Genomic DNA, 21,034 nt, shown 5'->3' with positions numbered 1-21,034 from the left:
GAGAGAGAGACAGAGATAGAGACAGAGAGACAGAGAGAGAGAGAGAGAGAGAGAGAGAGACAGAGACAGAGACAGAGAGATAGAGAGAGAGACAGAGAGAGAGACAGAGAGAGATTAGAAGTTTCCTTCAATTTTAAATGCACTTTTCTGTTGTTTCCATCTTAAAAAACAAACATATTTAAAAGAAGATAGCGTAACAAAAAGCTTGCTATCTTTCTGCAAAATCTTATGGTAACAAACCGCAAAGCACTTATTTGTAATAAGAATATAAAATCATTATCCAAATGTGAAGCTTTAATAATTGTCATCTGCTTCAGATACAACCCTGTTATTGTGCTGGATCAAATCAGTTTATCTAGTTCTGTGTTCTCTTCCTAGAAGTGCTCTGTTTTTGCCTGGGTTTCTCATTAGCGTGGCTCAATCATCTTGTTCCCTGATACTTGTAAAAGATGTAACAATCATAATTAATAGCCACCAAAACAAGTAAGACTGTCTCTTCTCTTCAGTAGTCAGTGGCACGTTGTGGCAATGGTTAAAGAGAAACTGGCTAGTTTGAGTATGCCAAGGCCTTGAAATCAATTAGCTAACGATGGTGTCTTCTTTTCTGATTTTTAAAAAGCATTTTGTAGTTGAAGATACTTGATGGCAAAACTATATCATTGTAGAGGTTTGTTTTATCCGTTTCCTCCCAGTGCTCCGTAAGTGTAGCTAGCAGTCAAACAGCAGAAGCAAAGTCCGTTTTATTGGTGTAATCACGGTGGTGACAAAAATGAGATTTACACAAGCTGTCTCATTTTTAATCCAGATTAGCAAGGAAAGAAGAAAGACAGAAAAAAAAACGTTTCACGCTTCATAACGGGAACAATACTGACAGCCATAAAGAGAACGTTGCAGCCCCTTGAGACCCTAATATAGCAATTTAAAACTGTCTAATTGCAGTTATTGAAAAAGCTCTCTTAAGATGCTCTCTGACATGTGGCTGTAAATCATCTTCCTCAATCCAGGATCTTCCACACATGCTGGGAATTACAGTTCTCAGAATTCTCAAACAAATTACCTTTGGAACTAACTCAGGTAGAAAGTGCCAGGGGTGGGAAAGGTTTTGTGAAAAACCACACAGAGAAGACCCAAAATTACCTGAAAAACAGTGTCAGAATAATCGGGAAGGTGGCTCCTCTTGCAAAGACAGCAGTTTAATAAAGGGGTGTTTAGATTGGAATTAAGAGTCTAAAATGCCGTTATTGGATTTCGACGAGAATCAAAGCATCCATACGAATGTTGGGGCTCAACATCTGCTATCAAAGCAGAATCATAAATACAGTTCTGGACGCTGCTGATTACCTGGCTGTGGGTCTGTAATACTTAAAATGATGCTGTGTGTTGCCATGGTAACTTTCCATTGGTTCAGTCTATATGTTATCTCAAAGAACAGGAGAAAAGGCAGCAGCATTTTACAAAGAAACCCAGCTGGCCTTGTTCAGATATACGTTTTTTTCTTTTCTTTAAAAGGTTTCCAGCTGCTTAAAATAGGCCTGGTATATTCACTGCAAAGCTTTCAAGGTCTGTATTCCTCCCGGATTAATAAAAGTCATGGAACTTGTATTTTAAACTTCTCTGGATATAGAAAAGAAATATCTTCTCTGTCTAATTTTGGCTATCCAAAATTAGAATATATGTCTGAGAGATGGTGGGCCCAGGTCATGGCTCCAATTAGGACTAATATATTAGCATCTGTAAAATTAAGACAACCAAAAGAGATTTGTTTAAGGTTTAAGGTTTATTATTTATAGGCCACCCTTTTCCCTGAGGGGACTCAGGGCGGCTTACAATTTATAGGGAGGGGAATACAAAACAATAAGACATAAACAATACATAAATTAAAATAGAACACAACATTCATTCATCATTCGGGTGGGGACGGATTACAATCTTTATCCCCAGGCCTGACGGGATAGCCAGATCTTGAGGGCTGTGCGAAAGGTCTGGATGGTGGTAGCAGTAGCAATAGCAGTTAGACTTATATACCGCTTCATAGGGCTTTCAGCCCTCTCTAAGCGGTTTACAGAGTCAGCATATTGCCCCCAACAATCTGGGTCCTCATTTTACCCACCTCGGAAGGATGGAAGGCTGAGTCAACCCTGAGCCGGTGAGATTTGAACCGCTGAACTGCTGATCTAGCAGTAGCCTGCAGTGCTGCATTTAACCACTGCGCCACCTTGGCTCAAGGTGAGGGTACGAATCTCCACGGGGAGATTGTTCCAAAGGGTCGGAGCTACTACTGAAAAGGCCCTCCTCCGTGTAGTTGCCAGTCGACACTGACTGGCGGATGGAACTCGGAGGAGGCCTAATCTGTGCGATCTGATGGGTCGCGAGGAGGTAATTGGCAGGAGGCGGTCTCTCAAGTACTCAGATCCACTACCATGGAGGGCTTTATGGGTGGTAAGTAGCACCTTGAAGCGCACCCGGAGATCAACAGGTAGCCAGCGCAGCTCGGGAGGATAGGTGTTATGTGGGCGAACCGTGGGGCACCCACAATCACTCGCGCGGCTGCATTCTGGACTAGCTGAAGTCGCCGGATGCTCTTCAAGGGCAGCCCCATGTAGAGCACGTTGCAGTATTCCAGCCTAGAGGTGAACTATAATTGAACAATATGGAAATTGGAAGGGTCTGCTTTATTATAGGGAGAATCACCAAGAGTTGCTGAGAATTTGCTGGATTTCCAGCAGCGACCAGGGGGAGAAACAGAATTTGTCTTCTAATCATACCAAGTAATATAGAATTGCTCTAGTCTGTTTTTCAGAGGAACAGGATCTGAGCCCTAATCAAGGTATACTGTCTTTTCATCAGGGGCAATTTTTAGTTTGAAAATACATATAAAGATGTGTTTGGTCTTCATCATAGCTTTTGCGGTAAAGAATAATGTGTTCTACTGCTTGGGAACTTGTGATGAGGTGGCATCTAAAGTATGTTTATTGTTTTGTTGCAAACAGTAATAGATTTCTTGGGTTTATGATTCCCAGTGAATGGAGTCGTTTTCACAAATGGGGCAGCATTTGTGAAAAGCCTTTCATCGTGAAAGCACATTAATCATGAAAGCAAAGAGGGAGGAATGAGAAAATAGAGGCTTTGAACAGGTAGGTTGTTCTGAATAACCTCACATAAGGGTCACTTGCAGATCTATTTTTTTACCATTGATAAATGAGAGTAAATCAGCCAAGCTGGCATATGGAACATGGGATCACAGCCAGATGTGTGGCCAGAAAAACGATTTGACACTATGTGCACAACAGTGGTGGGTTTCAAAAATTGTTCGAACCTACTATGTGGGTGTGGCCTCCTTTGTGGGAGTGGCTTGCCGCCCATGGGACCGGATGGGAGTGGCTTGCCGCCCATGGGACCGGATATGAAGATGCCGACGACACTTGTCAGAACCACCTTAAATTACCTCACACGCAGCACTGGCATGCATAAGAATAGGATGTAAACTTGTTTTTTAAAAGGCATCTTTGTTTAAAACAACTTCAACACACGCAATGTTCTGATTGCACCACAAACGCAGTAGTCATCCTTACCTTTCACAGAGGCACTGAGTTTTATAAGTATGAGCATGATAGTGTAGAATAATCATATCCATGGACCAGTGGTGGGTTTCAAAAAAGTTTGGAGCCTCTTCTGTAGGTGTGACCTGCTTTCCGGGTCCACTGGAACCTCTTCTAACCGGTTCGGTAGATTTGACGAACCGGTTCTACCAAATAGGTGCGAACTGGTAGGAACCCTCCTCTGGTGCACAAAAAAAGGAAGGGACAATTTACTGGAGGATCCTTGCTCATTTTACATGCCAAGTCTTTCTATACTGACTTCCTAATTGTCTACAATTCAGAGCTAGGGCCATATTTGGAAGCACAGCCAGTCTTTGGCCTTGCCATTAACAGAAAGAAGAGTTTTCAGTGTATTTTATGGGTTTCAAATGGATGAGTTATATCAGTGGTGGGTTTCCATTTTTTTACTACCGGTTCACTCGTGGTGAATGCTAGGTCTTATTTTTGGATAGGTCTTATTTTTGAGGAAATGATTTATCTTATCCATCCATCCATCCATCCATCCATCCATCCATCCATCCATCCATCTCTTGAAGAGAAATGAAAGAAAACCAAAGCTACCTAAAAACAAAAGCAAAGAGAAAAAAACCCCAAAGAAACTTGAAAGTGAAAAAGAAAACCTTAAGTAAAATATAAAATATCAAAATAGTAAAGCAAAACCCTACTTGAATTATATCTATACCTATATTATATTTTAAACACACATAAAAAGCCCATATTAGATATCACGCTACTGAAACTATAATTTCCTTCCATTTTTCCACACAATTCGCAATTTAATGAGCTTATATGCCGCCCAATCCCGGAGGACTCCGGGAGGCTTACAAATACGAAATAAAATAAAATAACACATAGGGGAAAGAAACATACACAGTTTAAAAAAACACACAGCATACATTTGGCTTAACTGGGGGTTGGATCTGATTTAAAAATCAGCTACCCCAGGCCTGTCGAAACAGCCAGGTCTTGGTGGCTTTTTGGAAGGCCACGAGAGTGGGAAGGGTCCGGATCTCTGCTGGTAGATCGTTCCACAGAGCTGGAGCAGCTACAGAGAAGGCTCTCCCCTGAGTGGTCACCAGTCGGCATTGTCCGGTCGACGGCACCCGGAGGAGGCCTAGCCTGTGGGTTCTTATCGGACGTTGGGAGGTGTGTAGCAGGAGACGGTCTCTCAGATATCCAGGTCCAATGCCATGTAGGACTTTAAAGGTAATCACTAGCACTTTGTAGCGCGTCCGGAGACCAATAGGGAGCCAGTGCAACTCTCGGAGGATAGGTGTAACATGGGTGTACCGAGGTGCACCCGATATCGCTCGCGCGGCTGCATTCTGGACCAACTGTAGTCTCCGAACACTCTTCAAGGGCAGCCCCATGAAGAGTGCGTTGCAGTAATTGAGCCTTGAGGTGACGAGGGCATGAGTGGCCATTTGAAGTGCCTCCCGGTCCAGATAGGGCCGCAACTGGCGCACCAGGCGAACCTGGGCAAAAGCCCCCCTGGTCACAGCTGACAAATGGTGTTCTAAGGTCAGCTGTGGATCCAGGAGAACACCCAAGTTGCGGGGCCCTCTCTGAGGGGTGCAAACTTTCACCCCCACCCCACCCCCACACTGATTTAGTTTTTTCAACCATGAACCTAGAACTCACATAATCATATTACTGGGTCCTATCTTTCCTTCAATACAAAGTTTGTACAATCTGAGGAGAAATAAAGAGAATTTCTGCATAGAGAACTCACTTGGTGCCTTCCTCACACTAGTAATTGCTTCAGGCTCGTCTTGTAACTACTTTTTTTTTTAATGATTGGACTGTGAATAATACTAACGTACTTCAAAGGATGAGAGATGACAGATCTTACTAAGTCAGTATTTAGAGTCTGGAATCCAGACATTCTTCCATATCTACATCATCAGATTTTTTAAAAAAACTTTAGTTGCAGTCCAGGCACAATATATCCATAGTTCTTCATAGACTGAAAGAGTCCAAATCTGGGAGGCATCATTTAGCAAACCATCAAATCTTTAACTCGTAACAGTTTTTGAAGAACTTAGTTATAATATATATTTAAAAAAAAAAACTTTGCCTTTATTACTTTATAGGTATCCCAAAGGTGCTTTTTCAAAAGGCAACTGGACTTCGTTTAAACAAAGCCCAGTTGTTTTTTGAGAATAAAAAGTGCCTTTGAGACAACCATGTCATGGATGGCTGAGAATCTCCATAAACATTTACTTTATAGATAACACAAGACGGTAAACATACCTAATTGTTGTGGCCCAGCAGGAGCTGTTGGAGCTGCCACCAGACTCCGACAGCGAGGGGCCCTATGAGTCGGCTCTGGAGGATGTGGAGGACCCTGGACAGGGCTCCGACTCCGAGCAGGGCACAGAGAGGCTGGTTGGCCACCAGGTGGCACCTGAGCCTTGGACCAGTGGGGAGGAGACAAGGGAGAGTGAGCCTGAGTCCAGCAGTGAGTTGTTCCTGGATGCACGGCATCGAAGAGCTAATAGGCGTCAGGAACAGTTGCGCAGTTACAGGAGATAATTGCACTCAGCTGGTGGTCATTAGGCTCCTCTCCAGACTATAAAAAGACTCCTTGTGCACACGCCCCTCTTTGCAGAAGTCAACGCAGGATTGAATGTCGGAGGACATTACTGTGAGCTTGGCAGGCTGGATTGCTGCCCAGCCTTATCTGTGTTTATTGCTGCCCAAGCTTGTCTGTGCCGGTTTGCTGCCAAGGACCTGTCTGTCTGTTAATTAAATGCCGTAACTTATCTTTGATTTGGAGTGTGTTTTGGTGTGGAACGAGGGGGGTCAGAACACCTAATATTCCCTCTTCCTCCTATTTTCCCCATAACCACTAACCTGTGAGATGGATTCAGCTGAAAGAGAGTGACCGGCCCAATGTCATCCAACCAGCCATCGTACCTAAAGCAGGACTAGAAGTCACAGTCCCCCAGGCCAGCACTACATCAAACTGGTTCTAAAATACACTTAAAATATATTTAAAACATAAATAATAACTGTAGTGTTATTTTAGAGGCATCTGTGCCGTTTAGAATCAAGGTCACTTTACAAATAGATGAAAATTTGTTTTAAGGTGCTGTCTAAAATGTTAAGGAACAGGTGACATAAAAGATTCCCGTTAGGAAAACTGAAAAAAAGTCAATAATATTTGGGGGAAGGGCGGGAAGTAAGATAAAGTGGAGCATAAATGTAATATCCAGCCTCCCATTCTGTTTACCTCAAAGTGGATAAGAAATTGGTTAACCTGAAAAATATGGTGGATTATGCAAAATTTTCTTTAAAAAAGGATAAAGTTTAGCCCTCAGTTATTTTTGTTGGGTATAATTACTGATTGTACAGTTATAGAGACTAACCTGATTTTGCATTTAATAACTGCAGCAAGACTGCTGGTAGGGCAATACTGGAAGAAGGAAGATTTGCCTAGTATTCAAGAATGGACATTAAAAGTCACAAACCTAGCAGAGATGGCTAAAATATCAGCATATCTGAAGGACCATTCCAATGAGAGATATAAACTGGAGTGGAGAAGATGGATTGACTATACTCAAAATAAATATGGGACTAAGAAATTCCAGATAGTTTATGACTGAAGAAACAAGGAATGACATAATCTGTTTAGAGCTAGCCTAGCAAAGAGGAGTTTAAAGCTCAAATGAAAGATGATTTCAACTTTTTTTAAAAGTTTATTTTAGAATATCTTTGTTAAAGATTTATACCCTGTATTGGTTCTGGCAAGTCGGGGGGGGGGGAGGTAGAGAGGGGTGGGGTTTGGGTGGGGAGGGTAGGGAAGTAAACATTTATAAAAGTTTTTTTTAAAATTTTCAATAAAAAAAGAAGTTAGTTAACCTCATTTTTTCCTAAGAAAAGTGTGAACCTTAAAAAAATATATACATAAAATAGAACACAATTCAGATAACCCAGTTTGCTTAAGCACTTGAAACGAAGGTTTTAGTGTACTTCATTTTATTGGATCATCATGACTACAATTCCTGAAATGATAAAGATAGGTAATCCATAATCCAGAATGGGAAGCAGTTGCACCTTTAAAATGAATTGATCCCACCTTCCTTGGGATCTTGCCGTTTTGACTATTTTTCTCTTTTGCATGGCAGTTGTACAGTTCATTGCAATTGGGGAAATTCTGTTCTTAGATATAGTGTGTAGTGTCACAGCAGTGGTGGGCTTCAAAAATTGTTCGAACCTACTCTGTGGGTGTGGTCTCCTTTGTGGGAGTGGCTTGCCGCCCATGTGACCGGATGGGAGTGGCTTGCCGCCCATGTGACCGGATGGGAGTGGCTTGCCGCCCATGTGACCGGATATGAAGATGCTGACAACACTTGTCAAAACCACCTTAAATTACCTCACACACAGCACTGGCCTGCATAAGAATAGGATGTAAACTTGTTTTTTAAAAGGCATCTTTGGTTTGCGTTAAAACAACTACAACACACGCAATGTTCTGATTGCACCACAAACGCAGGAGTCATCCTTACCTTTCACAGAGGCACTGAGTTTTATAAATATGAGCATGATAGTGTAGAATAATCATATCCAAGGACCAGTGGTGGGTTTCAAAAAATCTTGGAACCTCTTCTGTAGGTGTGGCCTGCTTTCCGGGTCCACTGGTGGAACCTCTTCTAACCGGTTTGGTAGATTTGATGAACCGGTTCTACCGAACAGGTGCGAACTGGTAGGAACCCACCTCTGTGTCACAGTCTTTCTAACCATTGTAGGGAGCACATGGCTTGTCATGTCTTCCATCCCCTGGTATCATAACATGGCACCAAAGAACCAGAACTGAAGAACGGGGCCATGGCGACAGAGGAGATAGAATAGGGTGATTGGTAGACTGCCAATTTAGTGAGGTAAATCATAACCTCTTGTGGAGGCAATGATTTTCGGGTTTGGTGCAGAATAAATTGTGGAGGATGGCCTTCCTACAGGATAGCTGACCAGGTTAGACAAACTCTGACTGGCTCTTAGTAAGGAATCACCGAGACCAAGGATTTAAACATGATCTGATTTCAGTGGCATTCTGTTGTCCATGAAAAAATAGCCTACTTTACTTCTGTACTTGAGAGACTGCCTGCTGCCAATTACCTCCAATAGACCGATCAGATCCCACAGATTAGGCCTCCTCCGAATTCCATCCGCCGGCCAATGCCGACTGGCGACTACTCGGAGGAGAGCCTTCTCTGTGGCTGCTCCGACCCTCTGGAACGAACTCTCCGTGGAGATTCGAACCCTCACCACCCTCCAGGCCTTCCGCAAAGCCCTTAAAACCTGGCTGTTCCGACAGGCCTGGGGCTAAAGAGCTTTTGCCCCCCTTCTCGAATGGTATGGTTGTTGTGTGTTTTTAAATTTTGTATTGTTATGTTTCATCTTTTTATTTCCTGTCTGTACCCCCTTCCCTGATTGAATTGTGAGCCGCCCTGAGTCCCCTTTGGGGAAAAGGGCGGCATATAAATGTAATAAATCCAATCCAATCTATTTTGAAATAAAAGGGTGATGGGAAACGTTGGTCATCTGGAAGTCATCTGCCATATGATTTAACTTGAGGCGAAACATAATATCAGTCCTTTTGCAATGTGGGAAAGTGCAGAATTGTAATGAAAAGAGATGTGTGTCTGCGTGGGGTGCTCGAATTAAAAAAAAAAATCTGTTTACCAAACATTGATTAAATGCCAATTCTTAATAGGTTAACTTCATCCAAAAAGACAATTGTTGGAAGTTTATTAAAAATGCTATATATATCGAAGTACCGGTATGATTATAAGAAGAATCCAGGAAAGTGAACGCTCCCAGGATTTCAGACTATTCATAGAAAGCCTTAGATTAGAGAATAAGAACTTTTGTCCTTTAGTCCTTCAAGTGTTGTAAAAGATTCATTCACATCACTAAAAGCCCGGGAATTCATCCAAGTTACTTAAAAAAGAAAAGAAAAAATGGCTGTAATCATGGGAAAAAATGTTTCGGTGGTTATTGTTGCATTGTAGCTTTCAGTGTACATTCATGGCGTCTCCAACTTAATGCGACTTAGTTCTGCTTCTTTCTCAGGAGCTGTAAGTAGAGATTTCTTTAGAAACCAGCAGGATGCTACGAATGACAGTCCAGTTATTTTTTTGTTGGCTTTTTCATTGATAGTTTCAATCAAGGGTGGCTGAATTGCAGAATGTCTTGTGTTTTGCTCTTTTCTGGAGAATTGAAATATTTTAAATGCTTCTAATGGGATCAGATTAGTGAAAATGCTGATTATGGGGAGGACCCCCCCCCCACCCTCACCCCAGGTCCTGGGTATCCTCAGCTTCTCCACAGTTTTTCACAGATACAAAATAGGAAACGTAAGTATGAAATATCTGTGGGAGAAAAACATTAGATGTAGGTTGGAGAGAGGACAATTGGAGACATCTTGCTTAGAATGGGGCCGTTGTAACAGTGGTGAAATTTTAAAAAAAATTGCTACCAGATCTGTGGGCGTGGCTTGGTGGGCGTGGCAGGACAAGGATACTGCAAAATCCCTATTCTCTCCCAACTCCAGGGGAGCGATTGTGGGTGCACCAAGGTACACCCACGTTACACCTATCTTCCGTGAGCTGCACTGGCTACCTATTAGTCTCCGAATCCACTTCAAGGTGCTGGTCGCTACCTATAAAGCCCTACATGGCATCGGACCTGGGTACCTGAGAGACCGCCTCCTGCCGATTACTTCTCTCAGACCAATTAGATCGCACAGGTTAGGTCTCCTCCGGATTCCATCTGCCAGCCAATGTCGGCTGGCGACTCCCCGGGGGAGAGCCTTCTCCGTTGCAGCTCCAGCCCTCTGGAACGATCTCCCTGTTGAGATCCGGACCCTTACTACCCTCCCGGCCTTCCGCAAAGCCACCAAGTCCTGGCTGTTCCAGCAGGCTGGGGGGGGGGGGCGGCTGAGAAGCATTTACCTCCACGGAAATTGTGAATGTTGGTTTTGTTTTTAATGTGTTGTCTTTGTCTCGTTTTCCCCCTTTCCCTTGTCTTTTGTGAGCCGCCCAGAGTCCTCCAGGAGTGGGCGGCATACAAGACAGACAAATAAATAAATAAATAAACAAACAAACAAACATACTGCAAAATCTCCATTCCCACCCCACTCTGGGGCCAGCCAGAGGTGGTATCTGCCAGTTCTCCGAACTACTCAAACTTTCTGCTACCGGTTCTCCAGAACCTGTCAGAACCGGCTGAATTTCACCCTTGATTGTAGACTATATTTCCAATTTGACAAGAAGCAAGAAAAAAGAAAAAAGCTTTTGGAACACAGATGCTGTCCAGAGTGTCTGCCCTTTCAACATTCAGCACTGATATACATGTGTGTTTGTACATGTGTATGTCAGTGGTGGGATTCAAATAATTTAACAACCGGTTCTCTGCCCTAATGACCAGGTAGGTGGGGCTTGGTGGTCATGTGACTGTATGGGCGTGGCCAACTCAACATCACTCGCGTTGATGGCGCATCACCTTAGCTGTTATAATGTAATAAGGGTTAAGCGGAGAGGCAGTTTCAGTAAGCAGGTCAATAAAGATGAGGCTAGAAACAACACCAGAATGTTTCCTTCCTGCCTTCCTTACAGGATTAGCCCTGTAAAAAACAAAATGAGATTTCTTCCAACAACCGGTTCTCCGAACTGCTTAGAAAGTTAACAACCGGTTCTCCCGAATAGGTGCGAACTGGCTGAATCCCACTACTGGTGTATGTACACACACAAACATACACACACACATTCATACATAGCCAAGAGCTTCAGTGGATGAGGCAATGGCATTGTCTTGCTGGAATGATGATTTCTAGGATTTTCTGAAGATTTGTGGAGGAGATCCTTTTAGTTTTGAGGGAACGATAAGCCTATCTGAAAGCTTAAAGAGATCTTTTCTCTCTTCTAATGAGAAACGGATGACTTTTTAGTGGGAGAAAGGAGTTGAGAGAATACATACGCCTTACAATAAGAGCCGAGGTGTCGCAGTGGGTAGAGTGCAGTACTGCAGGCCACTTCAGCTGACTGTTATCTGCAGTTCAGCGGTTCTAATCTCACCGGCTCAAGGTTGACTCAGCCTTCCATCCTTCCGAGGTGGGTGAAATGAGGACCCAGACTGTGGGGGCGATATGCTGACTCTGTAAACCGCTTAGAGAGGGCTGAAAGCCCTATGAAGCGGTATATAAGTCTAACTGCTATTGCTATTACAGGATGGTAGATTATCCACTCCTGGCAAGACATACTTTAACTCGGAGGTAGACAGATTGTTTCCGTTTCAAATGTACACCGACTTCCTAAAAATGCAGAATTCCATTTCAAGAACATGTGCAGCAATGGCTTCAGATACCTTTTATTTTGAAGATTTTTTTCCCCCCCATGATTCAACCATTTATAATGATTCGGGAGTTTCATAAGAGATACGTTGCTCTTTTAGTGTTCTCAGGTAAAGTTGCAAAATGTAAATAACATAAATAGAAAAGAAAGCAGATGTGTCCTGAAAGGAGTGAAATTATTTACATTTACTGTCAGCCTCTGCTTTGCTGTTGCTTCGGCTGCCATGAAACGGGGAGGGAGGGCATGGTATTTGGGAGGGGTTACTAATCGTGCTGGAGGAAGGTTCTGGAGCTCAGCTGCCTGTCGGACTACGCATGGGTGGGAGATTTCCCGTCAGGACTAACGGCACCGACATTCCATCTTCGTGATGCCTTTTGAAGTTATCTCACACCTGACACTTGGGAGAATTATGATTGGACTGTAACTGTGATGCCAAGGGGTGGGGAATGGGTTATTCTATATATCAATCGCTTTCGCGCCTAAATAATCAGACTTCGCTTCGCTATGCCTTTAATCATTTACAATTAGTAAAAGTACACTTGATTTCTACTCATGGAGTCTCGTGGTCTTCTTTCCGAATTATCTAATGGAGAGGTTCTGACATTTACACTGATATCTGATTTGAGGCAAAATCTGCAAGTAGAGTCGCCAGTTTAATTAAAATGCCACTGCAACCCCTGTGAGTTATCTGAGAAAACAGAAGTAAATTAAAGCAGGGGCGTTAAATTAAAACAAGATTAATTTAATTCATAGATGGTCTGATGCAGAAGTACATCTCGGAGTACTCCAGATGCTTTGGACTACAATTCCCATACCACTATGGCGATGTTCACGAAACTATCAAGCATCAGGAGAATATGGATTGCAACCCTGGTTTAATTTAACTTCGCATCTCCTAATTATCAGAAATCTCACGGCTGTATTAAGGGTGGGATAAGCATCTGTGCAATTATGAAGCCCTTGTCATTTTGCTTTAACACCAAACTGCTTCACAATTGTTTGAAGTTTAAACTGCTCCTTCCTGGTCAATTGTGTTGTTGAAAAGAGGAAAGCTAGGTCTAATTTACACCTTCTCCTATGGCCAACTGTTGATGTCCTTCACCGTAGCACTTCATTCCCTCACCCCAAAGGTTTTGACCGGTTCTGGAGAACCGATAGCAGAAATTTTGAGTAGTTTGGAGAACCGGCAAAGACCACTTCTGACTGGCCCCACTCTCATCTATTCTCTGCCTCCTGAGTCCCAGCTGATCAGGAGGAAATAGGAATTTTGCAGGGTTCACCGACAAATGCGCGCTCGACAAAAGCGTGCCGATGAAACCGCGGCGAGAAAACTGCGAGTTCAAAATAGCGCTGATGAATCAGCGCAGAAGCGCGCCGATAACAGCGTGCCGACAGAAGCATGCTTTAAACCTAACCCTAAACCTAACCCTAAACCTAACCCTAAACCTAACCCTGGTCCTAACCCTAAACCTAACCCTAACACTTACCCTAACCCTAACCCTTACCCTTATCGTAACCCTTACCTTAAACCTAATCGCACTTCTGTCGGCGCTCTTTTGTCGGCACGCCTTTCTGGGCGCGCTGTCGACATCGCGGTTTTATCACCGCAGTTTTGACTGTGCAGTTGTTGGGCGCGCATTTGTTGGGTCACGATTTTGCAGTAACCTTCCCCTGGAGTGAGGAGGGAATGGAGATTTTACAGTATCCTTCCCCTGCCATGCCCACCAAGCCATGCCCATAGTACCAGTAGTAAAAAAATAAATGAATTCCACCACTGCCTCACACACTGTTTATTTTTTATCTCTGAGGCAAAACAGGACCGAAAGAGGATATGGAGGAAGTTAAGTTATTATTGGATTGTTGATTTTATGTTTCTACAGTTATTAAGAAATCCACAATGGACTAGCAAAAGAAACTGGATTATTAGCAACGATGGAGTTGTTCCCACTGCAGCCAGGAGCTTCACATTGCACTGTATTGCTGCTTCAGCAAAAATAATTTTATCTGGGTTTGGGAGATTAGGTCAGTCACGTTGCTATTAAGTCTCTCTGCAATGCACTGCAGCTTACCCTTCAAAAAATGCTATAAGAATAGGAATCTTTCTGCACATAAGATCAAACCTTCTGAGAATATGTCAGTAACAGGCCGTTTGTATAGGTATATGGAAGGGAAATAGGATTATGTAACATAGTTACTGTACTGATGTATTAGAAATAGGAAAGTAGTAAAATTACAGTAAATTATTTGTGAGCGATTGCTGCACCATAGGTTCAATTCTTTTATTATTGGCCCAGAACCTGGTGTTCAGGACCTACAATACTTGATCCTCGTGGGAGGAAAGAATGGAATATTTGAAGAGGAATTAAATGGAGAGAAAACTAATTTCAAAGGACAGGACATAGAAGGAGAAGAAAGCATTAAAGAACTTATGGACTATGAAATACTATTTGCAAAGTATTTGATAACACTGCTGAGAATTAAAGACAAGCTGATAAAGGAAACAAAAGGAGGGCGTCAACATTATATGAGAGATACTACAAACAAGAAGGTGCAACTTCAGACTTGTTTAAAAAGATGTTTGGAGAATTGGATCCACAAATGGCAGTAGATATAAGATTGTCTTGTTATTGGAGAGATACAGGTTGATAGATGGAAGAGTATAATTCAAAATTAGCTAAACGTAGTTAAATTCAGTGGTAATAGATATAGTTAAATAAAAATTGATAATGACAATACTTGATCGTAGAGTTTCACAACTCATAACAAAACGTAAATGGTGCCTCCCACTTTGCTCCTCTTTAAACCAGTTCGCACAAACTTTCAGGTGCATTTGCATAATATGTGACACTTGGTTATACCTTGAGGTGTTTCGGAAAGCTGAGTCTAACCTGGGAACATTGGTTAAGGATGGTTTATGCAAAGTTAGAAAATGAATTAATTCCACGAACGAAATGTGTATGTTGGGTGAGCTTGGTGTAAATGTACCATCCCTGATCAACAGGTTTAAACTTGAACCTTCTGCTTCAGCCCAGCTCTTCCTCCTGTGCATTTCCTCTTTTATTTTCTTTCTGCATTCCGTGTAGGAAGGGACATAAATGACCAGCAGAACACTCTCATGCTTATCCCAAAACATCCAGGTGGGACATGAGTGATCCACCCCTGCGCAAGTAATTATTACCTAAGTTGCTCACCCAGCAGAAGTTAAGGAGCAGAATGCTCCTTAAAGATCAAAGGCTGGCAGAATGCTGGCAACTCCAGACCTCTTGACATGTGCGTCAAAATGAAAGTTTCTGGCTAGGTTAAAGTTTTTCTTCTTGTTTTCCTTGTTTCAAGGCCTGATTCGACATAATCAAGCCTCCCTTCTTCTTCTCTTTTGCAGTTTTTAAAGGAGAAGCAAGTGATGGACAGTTCCCCCGAGAAACTGAAGAAGGAGCTGGAAGAAGAGTTGCAGATGAGCAGTGATGATTTGCGGAGCCACGCGTGGTATCATGGGCGGATTCCGCGGCAGGTGTGTTCCTTTTGGTCTCGTTTTTAGGGAATCCTGGAATTTGTGTTCTCCCTGCTTATCTGTAGAACCAAATCCTGCCAACACTTCATGTACTTACAACAGTTTCAGGTTTTAATGAGGCAAGCTACAGGAATCCCTCTTTTAAGATTTACGCAGTTGGGACAAAGGAACATTGGGTGGAAAAATGAAACATACTGGATTATTCCAAGTATTAGGAAGTGGTTAGGTGGAGGACTGTCTTTCTCCCATTGTTTCTGCCTGACCGGTAAGATCTGGACCAATTGAGGTGCTCCAAGCTGTAAACCATTGTATCTTCAGCTGACTGTTATCTGCAGTTCAGCGGTTCAAATCTCACCGGCTCAAGGTTGACTCAGCCTTCCATCCTTCCGAGGTGGGTGAAATGAGGACCCAGACTGTGGGGGCGATATGCTGACTCAATTTGCTAAAAAATCTGTAAACCGCTTAGAGAGGGCTGAAAGCCCTATGAAGCGGTATATAAGTCTAATTAATAAAATAAATAAATAAATAAAATAAATCTTGTGGGATTGAGAAGATGCACCTTCTTGTTAGATGTGCCTGTCCTGTAGACATTGTGCTCCCTGGGGTCTGAATGGCCCTGATTCTTTTGTGCTTTCATAAGGCCTGGGGTAAGATGTACTGATCTGTTCCTCGGTGGAGAATGGCTGGAAATATGTCTGAGTTATTGGTAGTTATCCACCTCCAATACTCACCATGTGTTCTGCTGTCGATTTTGTCATTTTTCAGTGGTTCTTTTTGGTTTTGACGAAACTGCCACATAACCACAGAATTTGTTGTCTGGATTTACATATTTTATGCTAATTCACTTTCTTTAAAAGAAACAAGCATGTTTTTAGCTCTCATGCATTTGTCATGAATCATTTGGAGATTCCCTTTTCTGTTTTCTGCTAAACTTTTTCTAGAGAAAAGACTTCCAAATTATTTGAAAACGTTAACACTAAATGCTGTTATATCAAAATAGGCCAATATATTTTAACTTGCATAATTTGTCCTGATTGCTGTTTGCTTTTCCAAAGGTACATTATACACACAACTGGTTAGAGAAATAGCTTAATTCGGGCTGAAAATAATAGTACTGACATTTGAAAAATGTTTTATGTTTTAGGGATTTTGTAAGATAGTTAAAAGCAATAAACTACATTTCTGTTCTCAACCTGGTTTTTATCATGACACCTATACGCACTTTGGTCCCTGAAGTGGAAAGAGCTGTTACTATTTTAATCCTGGGCAACTAAAACAGCATGAGCTAGTAATCAAAATGCAAATCTTCTTAGTTATAACTACTCCTTGGGGAATCAATCTTGCAAAGTCTGATAATTAAAGGTTGCCTGGTTTAAAAAAAAGGAAAAACAATTAAAATAGCATTTCATGTTGCAAGTCAGTGTGTTAGATACAGGTAAAGAAGCTACTGAAAGAACTGTGAAGAAACCAATGAAAGAATATTGTTCACAATAGTCTAGAATCGTATTTAATTATACTTATATAGCAATTTAAATTTCACTGATTTAATGAATCTGCTCTGATTCAGCTAGATCCAATCCCATATTTTGGAGTTTCCAAAATAAAAGATTGCCCGTTGGTGGCAGTCAGAGCAAAACCTATATTGATTTTATGTTTTTAACATTTCAAATGAGTCCCTGCAGGTGATCTAAAGATCATTTAAAGCTGTGAGTGGTCTTTTAATTTATTTTTAATATCAGTTGCCTCTTCTTAACTTTTAAATATGGTGTTTATGTTTTTAATATTTTACGTGTGGAAAGTGTGCAGTTTTAAAAATGTGACATGTAAAGAACAAAAAAATAGCACTGTGAGCCCAGGACAAAGCATTTAATGCTCTCACCCTGCTGTGGTTCAGGTGTCTTCTGGAAGATGCATTAGAAATTGGATTCACTGAACCTGTCCTCAATTCAAGAGGGAGAGTTTTGGTTAGCAAAACCTATAGGTTTATACACCACCCCATAATGCTTTACAGCCCTTCTACAGCAGGCTGTAACAGAGTTTTCAAAGTCAGCATATTGCCTCCAATAATCTGGGCCCTCATTTTACCAACCTTGGAAGGAGGGAAGGCTGAGTCAACCTTGAGCCCATCAGGATCGAATCCCAGACTGTGGGCAGAATTAGCCAGCAATACTGCATTCTAAGATTAAGTCTACCACAAGGAGGGTTTGCTCTAGCAACTGCCTTCATCTCTTCTGTAGGTACAATTCGTAGTTTTGAAATGTATGTATGGTAATTGCGTTTGTGCAATTAACCCCAAGGATTGTTTGATCCTAATGGACATCATGTGGGGGTTGGGTTACCTATCAAATTGTCACTGTAAGAGCTGTCAAACTACATCAGTTATCAATAATCTGTTGTCCTCAAAGTGATATGGACTACAGCCATTGCCAGTATTACAGGAATTATACTTCCAAGTATCTACCGTGTTTCCCCTAAAATTAGCACCCTAGCATGATTTTTCAGAATGCTCATAATATAAACTCTATCCCAAAAATAAGCTCCAGTTAAGATTGTCAGCCAGACGGACGCATTTAGTACCATATTTCCCCCAAAACTGGACCTAACCAGAAAACAATCCCTAATGCATCTTTTGGATATAATATAACCCCAGGTCTTATTTTGGGGGAAACACGGTAGAAGGCATCAGCTTGCTTAACATTATCAAAGCTTTACAATTTATTAGCACTGGCATGTTTAAACTTCATTGTGTTCTGAACCCACATTGTTTTCTTTTCTCAATTAATATGCGTCCCCCGAATAATTCCAGAAGAATATTAACGCTGATTTTGTAGCAGTCAGAAGGTTAAGAGTGCTTATGCAGCCTCGGAGATTAACAATTTTATTGCAGTGTAGAGTCTCCCTGGTAATAGCTGTCGTACATACCGGTAGTTGAGTGAGATTGAAAACACAACAGGAAATCTCCCATCTCAGTTGAAAGCAAAATGATCTACGTGATTGTTAAACCTCATGGAATGCTCTCTGGGCACTCCAGAGTGATGGAGGTAGCATATTACCAAATATTACAGAAGTGATTACTGTGAAAGAGAGCATATCTTTTCTTCAACAAATGGAATTTACCATAATTAGTCCAGTTTGCTTGCTCTATATGGTAGGGTAGGGTAGGGTAGGGATTCCTGTTGATGGGGGATTGTTTTTATTATTTTATTTTATTATTATTATTATTATTATTTATTTGTCTTGTATGCCGCCCACTCCCGGAGGACTCCGGGCGGCTCACAAAAGACAAGGGAAAGGGGGGAACGAAACAAAGACAACATATTAAAAACAAAACCAACATTCACAATTTCTGTGGAGGTAGATGCTTCTCAGCTCCCCCCAGCCTGCTGGAACAGCCAGGACTTGGTGGCTTTGCGGAAGGCCGGGAGGGTAGTAAGGGTCCGGATCTCAACAGGGAGCTCGTTCCAGAGGGCCGGAGCTGCAACAGAGAAGGCTCTCCCCCGGGGAGTCGCCAGCCGACATTGGCTGGCAGATGGAATCCGGAGGAGACCCAACCTGTGCGATCTAATTGGTCTGAGAGAGGTAATCGGCAGGAGGCGGTCTCTCAGGTACCCAGGTCCGATGCCATGTAGGGCTTTATAGGTAGCGACCAGCACCTTGAAGCGGATTCGGAGACTAATAGGTAGCCAGTGCAGCTCGCGGAGGATAGGTGTAACGTGGGTGTACCTTGGTGCACCCACAATCGCTCGCGCGGCTGCATTCTGGACTAATTGGAGTCTTCGAACACTCTTCAAGGGCAGCCCCATGTAGAGCGCATTACAATGTTTTTGCAAAACATTCTTCCATTCTAGCCAAGTAACCTTTGTCTTGATTTCAGAACTAACAGAATCAGAATTATGATTCTCCCCAGATACGGGAGTTTGAAATGTCTTATATATTTATAAAGTAATCTGAGTTTGTCTTGTGAGAAATAGCCTTAATCTTTTTGTAAGCGTCAAACACAATAGCTAATAAATGTTTGCATGAGGCAGAGGAAATGAAAATAAAGAGCCAGAAAAGAAAGAATATCTAAATTAAAGTCTGGCAGAAATCTTAATACCGAAAAGCTGAGGGAACTGGATAATAGTAATGATTGGCATTGACAAATTCACCATCGATCAATTGCAAAAGGTGGTTTTACTCAGAACAGCTTACATCCTGCGATGATACCTCTAAATGCCATCAAACTTCCACATCTGCCTATCCCAGGTATTTATTTTATTTATTTATTAAATTTTGTATGCCGCCCACTCTCAAAAGAGAGTCAGGGCGGCTTACAATAAAAGGGAGGGGGGATGTAAAAAAAATAAAATAAAACAACAGTTTAAAATTGCACAACAGTCACAAACCTGAAGTGGGGCTGGCACAACTCAACAGCCCCAGGGGCCTGCCGGAACAGCCAGGTAAGTGAATAAAAATGCCAAATTCAGTCTGAACATCCAGCTGACTGTGCAATAAACTATGATATGACTTACTGTTTTTGCTGAATGTTTGTTAAACAAATATGAATCATTCTGGGACCTATTTTTAACGTTTTGTAACCCACGTTGCATTTTTTTTTAAATGTCCCCTTTTTATTTAAGCAAATTTTATATCTGTATAAAAACAATAAACATACAGGCTGAAAAAGCATAGCATGAAAAAGCACAAACTCAAGCCAAACTCAGACTACTCAAAACAACCCAAACTATTTGGCATTTAGGCCTGGGAAGGAAAAAAGAATCCCCAACTTTTTTTAAAGAGTTATGGAAAGCCAGCAGGGTCAGCACCATTCTAAAGGGCAGGTGACTGTGCCATGTCCCCTTAGTTCAGTGTTTCCCAAACTTGGCAACTTTTAAGACTTGTGGACTTCAACTCCCAGAATTCTCCAGCTAGCTCTTCTGGCTGGAGAACTCTGGGAGTTGAAGTCCACAAGTCTTAAAGTTGCCAAGTTTGGGAAACACTGCTTAGTGTGATGCTGTTTCACAGAGGAAAACTCAGTGCAGGATCAGCATGTTGGATCTCATGGCATGGGCAGAGAGAATTGGAGATAGCTGGCCCCAGTGGTGGGTTTCAAAAATTGTTTGAACCTACTCTCTGGGTGTGGCCTCCTTTGTGGGAATGGCTTGCCACCCATGTGACCGGATGGGAGTGGCTTGCCGCCCATGTGACCGGATATGAAATTATGAATTAGTACTTAGGTTGGTCCAAATAACTATTCAGAAACACTGGCATTTGAAGCACGCAAGTCTTAAAGCTGTCAAGTTACAAGACCCTTGTACCCCTAACCCTTTAGAAAAAAAAACTCCAGGGGTGTTCAAACCTGTCAGCTTTAAGAGTTGTGGACTTCAACTCCCAGAATTCCTCCTCCAGTCATGTTGGCTCAGGAACTCTGGCATTGAAGCACGCAAGTCTTAAAGCTGTCAAGTTACAAGATCCTTGCACCCCTAACCCTTTAGCAGTGGTGGGTTTCAAAAAATTTTGGAACCTCTTCTGTAGGTGTGGCCTGCTTTCCGGGTCCACTGGTGGAACCTCTTCTAACCGGTCTGGTAGATTTG

At 42.2% G+C, this 21,034-nt stretch overlaps 1 protein-coding gene across 3 annotated transcripts in view; it reads left to right on the top strand.

The window, feature by feature from the left end:
- Positions 1-21,034, top strand: part of BCAR3 (BCAR3 adaptor protein, NSP family member) — a 114,683-nt gene that overhangs the window by 56,924 nt on the left and 36,725 nt on the right. For all 3 annotated transcript variants that reach the window (XM_087719264.1, XM_087719263.1, XM_087719265.1), the window contains one exon: positions 15,333-15,461. In XM_087719264.1, the coding sequence (XP_087575390.1) occupies positions 15,333-15,461 (129 nt within the window). The remainder of the gene's footprint in view (positions 1-15,332; positions 15,462-21,034) is intronic.

Source organism: Thamnophis sirtalis, unplaced genomic scaffold, assembly GCF_051295495.1.
Source record: "Thamnophis sirtalis isolate CommonGarterSnake01/CBP01778 unplaced genomic scaffold, rThaSir2_p1.2 scaffold_7, whole genome shotgun sequence".
In the NCBI taxonomy this organism is placed as follows: Eukaryota; Metazoa; Chordata; class Lepidosauria; order Squamata; family Natricidae; genus Thamnophis; species Thamnophis sirtalis.
This window is presented reverse-complemented; position numbering and strand designations above follow the sequence as displayed.